At 42.9% G+C, this 16,068-nt stretch overlaps 1 protein-coding gene across 1 annotated transcript; it reads left to right on the top strand.

Annotated features, from left to right (window-relative positions):
- The first annotated feature begins 6,178 nt into the window (after positions 1–6,178).
- FABP1 (fatty acid binding protein 1) lies at positions 6,179–9,876 on the top strand. The gene is made up of 4 exons (XM_051974410.1): positions 6,179–6,296; positions 7,344–7,516; positions 8,612–8,704; positions 9,755–9,876. The coding sequence occupies exons 1-4, from the start codon at positions 6,230–6,232 to the stop codon at positions 9,803–9,805; spliced, it is 384 nt and encodes a 127-aa protein (XP_051830370.1). The 5' UTR covers positions 6,179–6,229; the 3' UTR covers positions 9,806–9,876.
- Positions 9,877–16,068: the final 6,192 nt, after the last annotated feature.

The raw sequence follows: 16,068 nt of genomic DNA, 5'->3' as shown, positions 1-16,068 counted from the left end.
ACAAGTGTTGAATAAATGTCAGTTATAATTGTACAGCGTCCAGGAAAACTATCTCATCCCCATAACAGAGAGATCTGGAACTGAGGCACCGACAGTGCAGCTGTACTCTGCCCCTTCGGGCCACATCGAGAGAATCTCGTTCCCTTTTGTGTACAGTCTTTTACAAGACACTGATAAGCTGGAGAACATCCAGAGGAGCACAATCAGAACAGTAAAGGGCTTTGAGATAATGTTATTCAAGGATCAATGGGAAGAAATAGGGCTGTTTAGTAGAGAAAAGAATGTTTTCCAAAGAGACCCTACAGCTCCATCCAAGTATTTGAAGGATTGCCATGTGGAAAAAGGATTGACATGTTCCTCTCAACCCCAGAGGAAAAATAGTGTGGGAAAGGTGCCTAGAGCTAAATTTAGATTTGTTAGAAGCAAAACGTCCCTACTGTTCTAGATCTCCAAAAGTGGAATGGGAGGAATAAGGCTCCTCTCCCCAGGGATCCCCCAGCAAAGACTCATTGTCTATGGGCAATACTCTGGGGGTTTATACTGCCTTAGTGGTCCAGCAGATGGGGTGCTGGACTCAGAGTCAGGAAGAACTCAATTCAAACCTGGCCCCCGGGGGGTCCTGTGCAAGTTACTAAACCTCAGTTTCCTCAATTATAAAATGGTTATAATAATAGTGCCTACCTTGAAGGGTTACTGTGAAGTGATATTTGTTAAAAGGACTTAGCACAGTGCCTAACACACAGTAGGCATTTTGTAAGTGCTCATTCCCTTCCCTGCTTTTTGAATAAGGACAGTTAGATGGTACTGTGGATAGAACGCTGAGCATGGAGTCAGGAAGACTTAACTGTGATTTCCCCATCTGTAAAATTCTCTGGAGAAGGAAATGACAAATCATGGTAATCTCTTGGCCAAAAAACATTAGGAAAAATCAGCCACGAGTGAGGATGATTAAATCACAACTTGTTGTGCTCTATTGTAAAGAAAGTTCTTTTCCAAGGATGGGTTGGACAAAATGGCCCCAGAGAGCACTTCCAACTTTTAGTTGGATATTTCAGAGGATTGAGACTGGAGGGAGATTTAAGAATTGGGGCTGGTATGGAGCTTTGGATTGTGGTTGACATTAAGATTTGGATTCAAAATTACCTAGAGATAAGATCTGCACAATGAACTTAGGGTTGGGGTTGGGACTGGCATAAATGTTGGCCTTGGAACTGAGTATGAGAGTTAGAGTTAGGATGGAATTGAGGATGGAGAAAGAAAGGAGAAAAGACAATCCACAGCTGAAACTGAGCCACTGCAGAGAAATATTATTTTTTAAATTTGAAAGTCACCTGAACTTTGCAAAGAAGTTTACCTTTATCTCTTCCACTGTTTGCTCAATTAGTAGGCAGGTGTAATCATTACCCTTGGCTGGCTTCTACCTGCAACCTCCTGTAGGCATTTTTATAAATAGGTCCTAGGTTCTGTGGTCTCATGAGGGAACTAATCCAATAACCTTTCCATACATTATTGATCTGTTCGAAGAACAGAATTGACTGAGTTTTAAATCCTGTTTGTCTGAAATAGCAAATAGTTTCAAAGAAAATCAGAAGAGGAAAATCCATTCTGACACAGCAGGAAATTCTGGGATTGAAATCAGTTCAATCCAGTTCAACCAATCTTTCTTAAGTAACTATTATGATGTATAGAAAGCATTCGATCAGGCTCTGTTTGCATAACCAGGGCCTTCATTTCCAATAGGGAGGAGAATCTTGCCCAACCTATTACCTTATTATAAAAATCAGCTTTTCCTTCCCCTGATTTACAATCTATGTGGGGAAAATAGCTAGTACCCAGATAGCTAAGGAAGAGGAATTGAAATCATTAGAATCTGAGCTCCTTTTGGCAAGAGTCCTTTTTTTAAAATTCCCCATTCTTAACACAATGATGGCATCATAGTACATACTTATTGACTGATTAAGATTTCAATGATCTAGGGAGCTCCCATAAGAGGAAATTTTTAGAAATGTAAGTTTCCTCCTGTTCTGCAGCAATTACCCAAGCATCTGAGAAGTAAAATGACTTGTCCAGGGTCACATAGCAATTACTCTATTTCAGAGGTCTTTGTGGCTTGGAGGCTGGCCGCCTAGCCATTGTATCCTACTCCTTCTCTTAAAGATAATTCTAATTCCAAAAAATATCCATCGAAGTCATTCAAGAGGTGCAAATTCCCATTTGAGGGCCAAGGGAGAAGTCATTACTGACTGAGGGAGCTTCCTGGAGGAGGTATCATTGGAATGGGGACTCTCAAGAATGAACTCAATAGGGAAGAGTGGAGGAAAGGACAAAGTGGTTCTGGGTCCAGGAAATTGTGTGAGTGAAGGCCTGAAGCCAGAAAGGTTAAGGCTCACATGGAGAAAGGTAAGACTATGGAGGATGGTTGGAAGGTAGCATGTGTAGGTAGAAGTAACAGGGGACAGGCCCAGGAAGCTCCAAAGGGGTCAGAGAGTGTAGGGTGTTGTAATGCATTCTAGGGTGAATGAACCTTATTCGGGAGGGAACACCGTAGCCAGAACAGTTTTGAGTGCACTGTTTCTAGCTTGATAAGACTGTTCAGAACCTTTCCTCCCATATCCTCCCAGAATTCACTCCTCCGTGCCTCAGGAAGACTTCAGAAGACTTCTGAAGGGGTTGTGTGATGCTCTTTCTCATGTCTCAGTCTAACACTTCATCTACAGTTATTTCATTACAATTAAATCCAACAGTTTTTCTTAACAATAGGTAGTATTTATATATAGTGTTTTAAGGTTTACAAATTATTTTATATCTGTTACCTCCCTTGATCCTCCCAACAACTACTATGATTATCTCTGTTTTATAGATGGAAGAACTGAGGGAGTGAGAGATACATCCATTTGACCAGGGTCACATAACAAGAGACTTTCTGAGGCAGGTTTGGAACTTAGAGTCTTCCTGACTCCAGGTCCAGCACTCCATCCAGTGATTCATCTTGTCGTGATCTTGGGCTAGTCATTTAACCTTATTTTACCTAAGAGGCAGCTAGATGGTACAGTTCGCCTGGTTTCCTCAACTATAAAAATGGAAATATTAATATCACCTCTCTTTCAGTATTGCTGTAAGGATTAAATAAAAATAGCATTGTCAAGTACTTAGCATAGAGGCTGGCACATAGTAGGTGCTATAGAAATACTTATAGAGCAGATAGATGGTTCAGTGAATAGAGCACTGACCTGAGTTCAAATTCTACCTCAGATATTTATTAACTATTTGAGCTCAGTTGAGTCACTTAATTTCTGTTTGCCTCATCCACTGGAAAAGGAAGTGGTAAAACACTCCAGTATCTTTGCCAAGAAAACTTCACGGACAGTATCGGCGTGAGATGGCCCAAGGGTCACAAAATGTAGAACATAACTGAACAAAAACAAAAGCTTATGCCTTCCTTCCCCTAGAGCTCTACCACCTTGTTGGTATTGAACCACTAACAACTAACAGCTTTGGGTCTAACTGTCCAGTGATTCTGAATCGATCTGATTGTGTAATTGTCTATTCCACGTCTCTCCACCTTCTCCACAAGAATCATGAGACATTGCGCTGCAAGTTTTGCTAAAATCTCAGAAAACTTTATCCATAACATTTCCCCCCAACAATCAGTCGAGTAATCCTATCAGAAGTGACAATGAAATTCATGGGATCAGTGGGTTTCTTGACGAATCAGGCTGGCTCTTTGTAAATCATAACTTCCCTCTCCCAATGTTGGTTGATCTTTAATCATCCACTCTAGAATTCTCCCAGGAACTGAAGCTAAGTTCAGTGACCTGTAATTTGCAGACTGATGTGTTCACATTCTTGAAAATCTGGACAACATTTTCTACTTTCCAACGCGGTAGGATCATTTCCATTTTCCATGATCTTTCAGATATCACTGACAGTGACTGACTTGGGAACTGTATCTACCATTATATCTTCTGTCCGGTCACTTAACCTCTGCCTTTGTTTTCTCATCCATAGTAGGGTTTCTTACACTTTCTCTACACGTGACTCCTTTTTATCTGAGAAATTTTTACATATCCAAAGGTATATAGGTAATAAAAATAGGTAAACAAATCAAATATTTATTGATAATATATCATAATTTCATGACCTCCACATTCAGTTATAAGACTCCATATGGGTTCACGACCTACAGTTTAAGAAGCTGAGATATATAGAATAGGGATAGTTTTCTTGTTGCACAGGGAGAATTGGATTCAGAAGGTATAAATAACCCGGGAAGAGAAACAAAAATGCAAGCAGTTTATGTTCATTTCCCAGTGTTCTTTCTTTGGGTGTAGCTGCTTCTGTCCATCCTTGATCAATTGAAACTGAATTAGCTCTTTATCAAAGAGGTCCACTTCCATCAGAATACATCCTCAAACAGTATCATTGTGGAAGTTTATAATGATCTCCTGGTTCTGCTCATTTCACTTTGCATCAGTTCATGTAAGTCTCACCAGTCCTCTCTTGTACATATTTTCTCAATAGTCCTCACAATAACCCTGTGAGGTAGCTGCTATTATTATCCCCATTTTATGGATTAAGAACCTGAGGCTCAGAAAAATTCACTGACTGGTCTTGGGTAACACAGCTAGTAAAAGTCAGGGGCTTTATTTGAACTCAAGTCCAAGCCCAGCATTCTATCCACGTGGCACCTGGCCTCCTACTTAACCTCTCTGGACCTCAGTTTCCAACCCAAATCCTTCTATGGTTCCCTCTAAGGGAACCAAATCTGGCACCAACATGGAGAGCCTCCAGTCACCTAACAAGGGGTAAATTGGCGAAGGTCCGAGACACAAAGCAGGTTTACTGAGTGAGTCGTCGCTATGCTTCCAGCCTGAGAGAGATTGGGAGATTCAGTATCCATAAGCAAACAACAAAATCATTTTAATTAAAAAATAAAAAGAGGTTTCCTAGCAGCCAAGGGAACATCAAATGCTTGGTGCTTCTGATAATTAAAATTCACAGTCACACTGCTGTGTCATCTCTTTATGATTCTCTCACTGGTCTTAAAAAGGCAAAGTCCCATTTGTAGAGTCTGACTCTGTCAGTTAAAGCTCTGAGATAAAACAAATTATTGTTTTAGGAGCAAGTAGGGGAGAGTGTAGCATCATGCAGGATGATGTAGTGTTGGAACTTCAGAATGACTTGCAAAATGCTCCTAGAGTAGTCATCGGGCTGCTGGGTGGGGCAGCGGACAGAGCACTGGGTCCGGAGTCAGGAAGACCTGAGTTCAAATTCAGCCTTAGACATGTGTCACCTTTGCCAGCTCACTTAACCCTGTTTGTCTCAGTTTCCTCCTCTGTAAAATGAGCTGGAGAAGGACATGGCAAGCCATTCCAGAATTTTTGCCAAGAAAAACCTCAAAATGGATCATGGAGCATTAGCTACAACTATAAATGACTGAACAACAAAAAGTTCCATTTAGAGAAAACCAAAGTAAAATAATTTTAAACTACAAAAGAATAAGTCAGGTTGACTTCAATCTAGCAAACATTCATTAAATGGCTGTTGTGTGCTGCATCCTGAGAGTGAGATAAAAATGAACATTTCCCTCTTCCTACACACACAAACGCAAGCTCCCTGTAGTAAGTTCTGGCTTCAAATCTAGCACCCTGCTTTGTGCAAAGACCTGGAGGTGAGAAATAACAAGATGAACCGGAAAAAGTCCCCGAAATCCTCAGCTCGGGGTTGGACTGGCTGTATGACCTTGACAAACCTTAGTTTCCTCATCTGTAAAATTGGGGGCAACTATACTTTGATCACTAACCCTGTAGGATAAAAGTAAGGATCAAATGAGCGAATGCATGAGAAACCTCGAGGTAATGAGAAGTGCCATACTGATAATGTTTCTTTTCTCTTTTTGTTGTCATAAAGCAAAAATTATCTCCCCGTCGTTATGCCCAATGGCACTCTCTTTCCCCTCCAAGCCCAGACGGTCTGGACAGTGGGATAGCCCACTCCCCTGCTTCTTTACCAAGTACCAGACCCTCCAGTCAAGCCCAACTCTACCTACCTTATCCTTTATCGCTGACCATTGCTCCCAAGGAGTTAATGATTGAGCAGAACCATAAAATTTCCAGCCGATAACCTCTGACCAACATTCGAAGGGAAAGAACCCCCTATAAAACCAGCCCCTCAGCACAAACCAGGCACTTTTCTCCCAGCTGGTGTTGTGAGAGAACATCCCTCCACCATGAACTTCTCAGGAAAGTACCAGCTCCAGTCCCAAGAGAACTTTGAAGCCTTCATGAAGGCTGCTGGTAAGGTGACATCCTTCGGGCATCGAATGTTGCGACCAAAGGGGCAGGGACCTTATACTGGCCGTTGCCAGAAAGAATGAACTTAAAATGCTTAAAGGGAACCTGCAGCAAGTGAAATGATTCAACCGGGGAGCTCCAGGGAGGCATTTGGGGGCCTGGACTGGGCGTCAGGCTGAAGAACGACAGAATGAGGGGTCTGAGCTGAATGCTAGCCCTGTCTCTGCTCCTAATTCCCTCAGAGACAAGGATGATATCAGCTCCATTCATGGATTGCATGGAAAATGGGGATTCTAGTAGCCACTACTTTCCAGGAGCCAGTGGTGTACAGTAGAAAGACCACTGGATTTGAAGTCAAAAGTAATAATGAGCATGGGGCTGATGAGGAGGAAGATGGTGATAAATGACACTTTAAGATTTGCAAAGCACTTGACCTCTGTATTTCATTTGAACTTTAAAATACCCTTGAGAGAAAAGTGTTATGATAATCTCCATTTTATAGTCAAGAAAACTAAAATGTAGTGGTTTGTCCAGGGTCAAACAGCCAGCAAGCATCTGAGGCAGGATTTGAACTGGGGTCTTTCTGTCTCTTGCCTTTTTACTATTGATGCAAGCTTGGGCAAGACTTTTAATTTCTGTGGGCCTCAGGTTCTTTTTTCTTTCTTTCTTTCCTTCCTTCCTTCTTTCTTCTTCCTTTCTTTCTTTTTTCTTTCTTTTTTCTTTCTTTCTTTGTTTCTTTCTTTCTTTATTCCTTCCTTTCTATCTATCTTTCTTTCTTTCTCTCTCTCTCTTTCTTTCTTTCTTTTTTTCTTTCTCTTTTTCCCCCCTGAGGCAATTGGGGTTAAGTGACTTGCCCAGGGTCACACAGCCAGGAAGTGTTAAGTGTCTGAGACCAGATTTGAACTCAGGCCCTCCTGACTTCAGAGTTGGTGCTCTATCCCACTGCACCACCTAGCTGCCCTGGGCCTCAGTTTCTTTTCCTGTAAAGTGACGGGCATTGGGCCAGCTCTAAGATTCCTTCTAGCTCTGAGTCTCTACTGTATGAACCAGGTGTACCTGATGACATCATACAGAAGGGAAAGGATGTCAAGGGAGTGTCTGAAATTGTACAAACTGGGAAACACTTCAAGCTCACCATTTCCACCGGCACCAGACTCCTGGTCAATGAGTTCACTCTGGGGGAGGAGTGTCAGCTGGAGACTCTGACCGGAGAAAAGGTCAAGGTAAGGATGGAGCTTGCTTCCAGTTAGAGACCTGTTATTAATGAATTAGCCTAAACCCCAGGAAGATGCAAAAAGCAGATAAAACATGGTTCCCGACTCCCTGGAGCAATTCATCTCCTGGGGAGATAAGACACATCTTTGTTAGGCACAATGTTGCCTGAGAGGTAGATTAAGTGAAAAAGCAGTCTGCTGGATTGTGGGAGAGAGGGCCAGCTGGACCACCCATTGGCTGGATTCAGTAACTGACTGGACTCCTTCATAACCCAGCCCCCTTCTACTTTTCCCGTCCTCTCACACCTTATTCCTTGACCATCTCTCAGCTCCAGGCAATCTCCCTGGTTATATCCCAAGCTTGGAGCTCTCCTTCTTCTGCTCAGACTGCTGATCTTCCCGGCTTCCTTAAAGTCCCAACTATAAACCCCGATACTCTTCCACTAGAAACCTTCCCCAAGTTCAAGTGTCTTCCCTCTGTTAATTATTTCCAACTTCTGCTGTCCGTAGGTTGTTTGTACATATTTCTTTGCTTATTATTTCCCTATTAGATTGTAAACTCCTCGAGGGCAGGGATCATCTTCAGCACTTAGCCCAAGAAGACACATAAATAAGCATTTTTTGATTGACTCAGACAGCAGAAACGAAAGAAAGAGAAGAGAAATGGGGAGGGAAGGAGGAAGAGAAAAGAAAGGGTCAAGAGAATTAGAAAACAATCTAGCCAGTGCAGTACAGAAACAAGGAGTTCTGCAGGGAACCTAGCTTGGGAGTGCTGGAGCCAGCTCAAACCGGCCAGAGAGAGCAGATTGTTAAATTTTCACTATGAGCGTTTACCCCTCAGAAAACAGTAAACATTACAAATCAAGGATTGATTTGTTGTTTTATTGATTGTCTAGATTTAAACTGTTGGAGGAAATGTCAATTATGCAAATTATATTTAAATATAAATAATACAGATTATAATGAAAAGCTGTGTGTACATTTTTCCTTCTCAGGAAAGCCAGTTGTTAAATATTTACCAGTGTGTCCCTGGCTCACTCCTACCCATTCCTCTACCCCCAATCCCTAGAGCTTCCCAGGACTAACTCTTCTATCTCCCTACAGGCTGTAGTGCAGATGGAAGGAGACAACAAGCTGGTGACAACTCTCAAAGGGATCAAGTCAGTCACTGAACTCAATGGAGACATAATTACCAACGTGAGTGATCAGAGGTTTCTCTTCCTGCTGGGTTGTGGGGGGTGGATCCAAAAAGGATTTAGTGAACTCCTACTAAGTGTCAAGTACTGAGGCTACAAGTAGAACAAGGGAGGCAGTTCCTGCTCTGAAGAGGAGGGAAAAGAGGAGGAGGAAAAGACCTGGAGGACAATAGGGAGGAAGGATTGAAGAGGGGAGCAGGAAAAGATCTGGAGGACAATAGGGAGAAAGGAATAAAGAGGGGAGGAGGAAAAGACCTGGAGGACAGTAGGGAGGAAGGATTGAAGAGGGGAGCAGGAAAAGACCTGGAGGACAGTAGGGAGGAAGAAATGAAGAGGGGAGAAGGAAAAACATGGAGGACAGTAGGGCAGAAGGAATGAAGAAGGGAAGAAGGAGAGACAGGTGAAGAGATGGAGGACAGCAAGGAGGAAGAAGGGAAGGAAGGAGGAGGAAAATACCTGGAGGACAATAGGTGGAAGGAATGAAGAGGGGAGGAGGGAAAGACAGGCAAGGAGATGGAGGATAGTAGGGAGGAGGGAAGGAAAGAGGAGGAGGGAAAGACAGGTGAGAATATAAAGGATAGCAGTGTGGAGGGAGGGAAGAGAAGAGGAGTTTTTGTCCAACATCCAGGGTTCAGCAGAATATGTAACATTTACCAGGCTCCAAGGTGCTAGGTAGATGACCTCTAAGGCTCCTTTTAGCTCAAAATCCAAGATCCCATCATCCCTGACCCCCAGTCACCTAATCCTCTCACACTCCTGCTAATCCCCCTTCAGACATTAAATCTTTTTCAGCTGGCATCTCGTCATCACTTACCCTGTGAACCTTCTGGGAATATTTTTATTTTTAAACGGGCCCCTTAAAAGACACCCAAGACCAATCCTCCCCAAGGTCCCCTCAGGGTGCATAGAGAATGCATATAGAAGCCCCCAGAGCTTGCCAAACCTATCTCTAGTGTGTCTAAAATATTGGGATCATTGACTAGTAGGCCATACTTCTATACTGGAGGAAGTTCCAGGAAAGATTAACACTGGATTTATTCTTGGCTTTCAGACCATGACCTTGGGTGATATTGTCTTCAAGAGAACCAGCAAGAGAATTTAGACATCTCTGCCTTTCATTTATTTTTACTGTGTAAAATTGGTGCAATAAAGTGTGGCTTGTAAAAAAAAAAACAGTTTTTGAATGACTTTATAAGCATCTTTTTATCCAAGGTTTTATTGATGCCTTTTGTTCTTGCAACACAATCATTTCTGATTTCATGTGTTTGCCCAAATGTCCATCTGAGCAAGAGATCTGTCCATCTTGCAGCAAAGAAAAGCAGTCAAGCAAAACCGACCAACCAAATGACTCCATCTGCCAGTAGATATGCCATCCTGCACCCATAGTTCCCCACCTCTTTAAGAAAGGGAGGGCATCATAAGAAGTAAATATTTTAAAGATCTTTGCAAATTTCCATTTACTTAAAGAAATGGTGCCTATTGGGGAGTTCGTGGCTTACGGTCCATTTCCCCCCTTTCCTCACTTCCTCCCCAAGTACCATCATTTTTATTCACCCAATATAAGGCAAATTATATTTGCCTTTAGACCAAAGCATTTTGAGATCAAAAGCTCTTGGTGAAAATGTGAGTGTGAGTTTTTAATTGAGAGAAGTATTTTTAAAAACCAAATACAGATAATAAAAAAAAACTTCTTTATAACTTTTTATATGGATAAAAAGCTGGAAACACTGTATTTAATATATTAATGCTTAATTATCTATTAAAAAAAACCAATACAGAGAGTAGGACCTTGAAGACGTCCGCTGAAGGATCCATTTTCCTAGTAAACAGTGAGACAGGTTTGAGTTATGAGGCTCAGGTCGGAGAGGGAGCGCCTAATTGAAGAGCAGACCCTTAATTACTGAAGGGCAAGTGGACCTGGCTCCCAAGGTTCAAAAGCACTGGCAGTGCTTGGGCTGCGTGAAAACGACAGAGCGTAATCTGAGCTACGGAAGCAGAGTTTCAGGGTTGGAAGGAAGCTCAGAGGCCATCTTGTCTAAGCCCCATGACTGGAAAAGAATCCTCTAGAATATAGATCATTTATACTTTGAATGAAGACTTTCAATCAGAAAGAACCAGTGACTTCCCAAAGCAACCATGTCTCTGTTTGGCAACTGGAGTTAGGAAGACCTTAGTTCAAATATTGCCTCAGATACTTCCTAACTGTGTGACCCTGGACAAGTCACTTTATCTCTGCTTGCCTCGATTTCCTCATCTGTAAAATGGGTTGGATAAGAATAGCACCTGCCTCCCAGAATTGTTGTAAAGCTCAGATGAGATCAAATTGGTAAAGTGAGTGTAGTGTCTGGCGCATAGAATGTAAATGCTTATTCCTTTCCACCTGGGGCTTGCTCTAATAGGAATTTTTTTATTACATCAGAAATAAACAGGAATAATGAGTTAAATTAGAAGCTATGACATAGTTGGCTTAAGTCTGTTTTACTGTCTTTTTCAGCGTCCTTCTTCAGCAGAATAACAACAGTAATAACAATAACGAGTATTTATGTTACACTTTGAGGTCCGCAAAGCTATCCCGGGAGTTAGGGACGACTGTTAGACCATTTTATAAGTGAGGAAAATGGAGCGCTGAGAGATTAAGTGAATTGCCCAGTTACACAGCTCATGTCTGAAGCTAAATTTGAACTCAGACCTCCCTGACTCCAGATTCCACTTTCTAACCACTGCACTACTTTGCTTGGGTGCCTTTGCCTCGCCCCACACAGAGTTTTGTGCCATTTGCCCAGGGCACAAAAACTCCTAGTTACGGCTCTGTCAGGAAGTCCCATTTGAGAACCCTGAATGGATGGAACAAGATGAAAAATTAGGGAAGGAAGACATGTACCCCAAAATGAAGGGCTTACACAGAAATACAGCCCCTGGGGCGTCTAAACCAGGCTGTTCCTCAGGAAGCTACCACTCAGGGCTGGGGGGAGGTAGGGGGCAGAAGGGCCAATCGCCCTAGCCCACTCCCCATAAATACTCACTTAAGGAACCTTCCAGTCCCTGTTGCTTGAGCAAGGATATCGAGGCTGTTTTGTCATTTTCCTTAGACGGCTCTCTATCCCGTGCTTTAAAAAAATCTGATCTAGGTTCTTTCCCAATGAGAACAAGGGACCAGGCTCGTTAAATTGGAAAACAAGGCACTTCCCAGGTTCCAGGTTGTCATCAAAAAGCTGGCCCTTCCATAGGATGACTGCCACAGGTTACCAGCCAGATGCCTAGTTGTCCTCCAGAAGACTCCCAGCCCCCAGAACTCAACCTCAGGGAGAGGCGGCTGTGGGAGCTGCCCAATACCCGTTTCTCCCTGTCCCCCCAGATCCGGAGGCCTAATGACCAGAGCCTTGGAACAGCTTCCACAAAGGTTTCGAGGACCAACCAAGCAATGGGTAGTGTTAAGGCTAAGGGCTGGGAAAAGTAGACTTTTCTTCTGTAAAACGGAAGCCACTTGAGGCAGTGACCATTTGCGTCTTTGTCTTGGTGCATCCCAAGCTCCTAGCGTTGTGTCTGGTAGAATATTTTGGAATTCCTCCCCTAACAAACCTCCCCACAGGAAACTTTCCCTCATCCTCCTAGCTGGCTCTCTCTCTTGTCTCTCTCTGTCTTTGTCTCTCTCTGTGTGTCTCTGTGTGTCTGTCTCTGTCTCTGTCTCTCTGTGTCTCTGTCTCTGTCTCTGTCTCTGTCTCTCTGTGTCTGTGTCTGTGTCTGTGTCTCTGTCTCTGTCTCTGTCTGTCTCTTCCTCCCTCCTTCCCCCTTCCCCCTCTCTCTGTGACCCTTTCCTCTCTCAGGAGGGCATCTGGATGCTGTTGAGTGGGGAGATGGGAGGGTTATAATTAGAAGGTTCTCAAAGGACATTCACCAGGAGGGGGCCGGGGAGACAAGAAGGGCTTGGCTTTTCCCATGGTAAGCCGGCCAGGTTCCGGCGGACTCCGTGTCCTTCTGGCGGACTCCCCGTTCCTGCCTTTGCCCTTTCCCATTGGGCTCTGTGCCCTCCGGCAGGGCAGGGATGGCGCCCTGAAAGAGTTTTTTGTCCAGATACTCCAGAGACCCCGGGCAAGCTTTAAGTTAATCCAATGAATAGAAAGGCAGCGACAGAGCTCGCAGCTATTTTTATTTTCACCTCCTCACCAGCCTCACGGCTCCCGCCCGAGTGCCCCACTCTTATGGGGGAGGGGGGAAGGGCTTGGAAGGCGTCCTTGTCCCTAGAAGAGCATCCTGGCCTGCAGAGGGTCGGGGGAGAGTCCCGGGGAACTTCAGCCCTGGACCCGTCGGTAATTAGGAAACCCTGCTAGGCAAAAGGTGCTGACTTACCTGTGCCTGTGTGTCCCTGACTTCCAAGAGCCGGCTTTGTGCTTATATTCTGAGAGAGAGAGAGAGAGACAGAGAGACAGAGAGATATACAGAGACAGAGAGAGAGAGAGAGACAGAGAACAGAGACAGAGACAGAGAGAGAGAGACAGAGACATAGACAGAGAGAGAGAGACAGGGAGAAGAGAATAGAAGGGAGGAAAGGTGAAAGAGACAGAGACACAGGCACACAGAGAGAGAGACACACAGAGGAGAAGGAAGAAGAGAAAAGAAGAGAAGCAGAGACAAAGAGAGAGAGAAAAGGAGAGAGAGAGACAGAGACAGAGACAGAGGTGCCTGAGGAATGCAGAGAAAGCGCTGAGTATAGGCTGGCAAAGACATGGAGGTGGGGAACAAGAAGGTCAAGTTGACTGGAAAACCAATTATGTGAAGGCAGTTATGGGAATTAAGTCTGAAAGGGCAGGCTTTGGAGGCAGGTTATAAAGGGCTTAAAAACCCGACTGAGGAGACTAAAGATTATCCTTGAGGCAACAAAGAGAGAGCCACAGAAGGGTCGTGACAGGAAGATGACTTCCCCAGACTTAAAACAATGACACCATTCCCTACTTATCCTCCTTCACTCTAAGTTTAGGGCAGAGTCCCAGTAAGGCAGAGAGTTTCAGAAGAGGGAAGAATACTGTATTTGAGGTGTGATCTAGAGAAGGAAGAGAGGAAATTAAGGGAAAATATGGGTGATCCCGGTAGGTTCTGCTATGGAGGGAAAGGGGGAGTTTGTGTTTATTTGAACAAACAAGGCTGTTGTCCTCCCTGTCCAAAAATTAGATACCATGCTTTATTGCACTTTGCCTGGTGAGATAGTGGGTTTTCTGAGCAGTGAGTTACAGGGAGTTTGGTTATCTGAAATCCCTGGAAATTATGAATTAAACAATCTTTCCTACATCCTGGGACAAAACCATCTCGAAGGTAAGTCCATCCTTTGCACCCTAACTCCTTATGGACTTAAGAAGCTCAAGAACATTGTTGCTGGAGTCTAAGGACTTGGATTCAAATCCCAACTTTGCCAGCCATATATGTATATATGTAACCTTGGATAGGCAAGACTTTGTAGCTCTGAAACTCAGTTTCCCTATCTGTAAATTGAATGGGTTGAACTTGAGATCAAAGGTCCATAGAAGTCCAAGAATGTAACTAAATTTCAAAGAGATTCAATAAACTTGGATAGAAAAAAATTTCCATTTTTACCAACTTCTAAATGAAATTTAGCATTTCTTTCAAATATTTAATACCATTATTCTGTTTTATTACATAGGTTTTACTAAACTTCTTACCAAGACTCTTTGTGACAGAAAAAGATCACCCATAGACTGGGTGATCAAGCTTCCATTCACCTCTAAATTTTCAAACTTGTGTCGCCCTGTGAGGGTGCAAACTTACCATTCCTCATCTAGACCATCAGAGATGGCCTCCTTCCCTCTCTGTTTTCTGAAACCCTTTGCTTCATTGGGAGTCTGTCCCTAAACTTAAGTGAAGGATGGTAAGTAGGGAATAATGCCATTGGTTGGAATTCTGGAAAATCATCTTCCTGAAACAAGTTTATGTGCAAGACAGTGCAAGCTGAGGACGGGAACTGCCTTTTGCCTTTTTTTTTCCCCAGCACTTAGCACAGTGCCTGGTATGTAGTAGGCCTTTAATAAATGTATACTGACACCTCCCAGATTGGCTAAGATGACAGGAAAAGATGTTGGAGGGGATGTGGGAAAACTGGGACATTGATGCATTGTTGGAGTTGTGATCTGATCCAGCCATTCTGGAGAGCAATCTGGAACTATGCCCAAAAAGTTATCAAACTGTACGTACCCTTTGATCCAGCAGTGTTTCTACTGGGTTTACACCCCAAAGAGATACTAAAAAAGGGAAAGGGACCTGTATGTGCCAAAATGTTTGTGGCAGCCCTGTTTGTAGTGGCTAGAAGTTGGAAATTGGATGGATGCCCATCAACTGGAGAATGGCTGGGTAAATTGTGGTATATGAATGTTATGGAATATTATTGCTCTGTAAGGAATGACCAGCAAGATGATTTCAGAGAGGCTTAGAATTACATGAACTGATGCTGAATGAAAAGAGCAGAATGAGATCATTGTACACAGCAATGGCAAGATTATACGATGCTCAGTTCTGATGAACTTAGACCTCTTCAACACTGAGATGCTTCAGACCAGTTCTAATTGTTTAGTGATGGAGAGAGCCATCTACTCCAGAGAGAGGATCATGGGAACTGAGTGTGGAACATAACTTTCTAGCTTGTATTACTACCCTGCATTTTAATATTATTTGTATTTCTTTATATTTTGCCTATGCTTATATGTAATATTGCATATATTTTATATTGAACATTATTTCTATTATATACTCATTACATTGTGCATATGTAGGTATATATAATAATGTGTGTGTGTGTATACATTTATATTTGTTTTTTCTCTCAGACTGTTCCTCCATCATAACTTCACATGTGCCTTCTTAATGGGAGTGAGGATGGGGAGGAAGGGAGAGAATCTAGAATTCAAAGTTTTAAAAACAAATGTTTAAAAAACTTTTAATGTAACTGGAAGGAAATAAAGATTACATATAATTGTCATTAACAATGTATGCCATCTGATAGTTTCTATTTTAACTAGTTATTCTTGCTAACTAGGTGATCAACTAAGTCGTTCTTACCCTGCTGGAGGAGTATGTGTGTGTTCTCACAACTAAAAGTAGTAAATTCTTAAATAATGGAATTTTCCAAGTTCATTATTCAGAATTTCCATACTCTCTATCTAAAACTCCATTTGCCTCACCCTAGTTACAGCTTTGCTAAAAGGCCCCTGAAGTAATTGCACGCTAATTTGAGCCATTGGAAGCAGGGAGGAAAAGTCCCAGTTAGGGTTTAGGAGTTCTCAGAGGGGGTTATATCATTTGGAAGACCCAAGAGGATTTCAGCTCTGGATTTTAGGTAGGAAGAAAACCCTCAACATCTGC

Source organism: Antechinus flavipes, chromosome 2 (genome assembly GCF_016432865.1).
Source record: "Antechinus flavipes isolate AdamAnt ecotype Samford, QLD, Australia chromosome 2, AdamAnt_v2, whole genome shotgun sequence".
Taxonomy (NCBI): Eukaryota; Metazoa; Chordata; class Mammalia; order Dasyuromorphia; family Dasyuridae; genus Antechinus; species Antechinus flavipes.
This window is presented reverse-complemented; position numbering and strand designations above follow the sequence as displayed.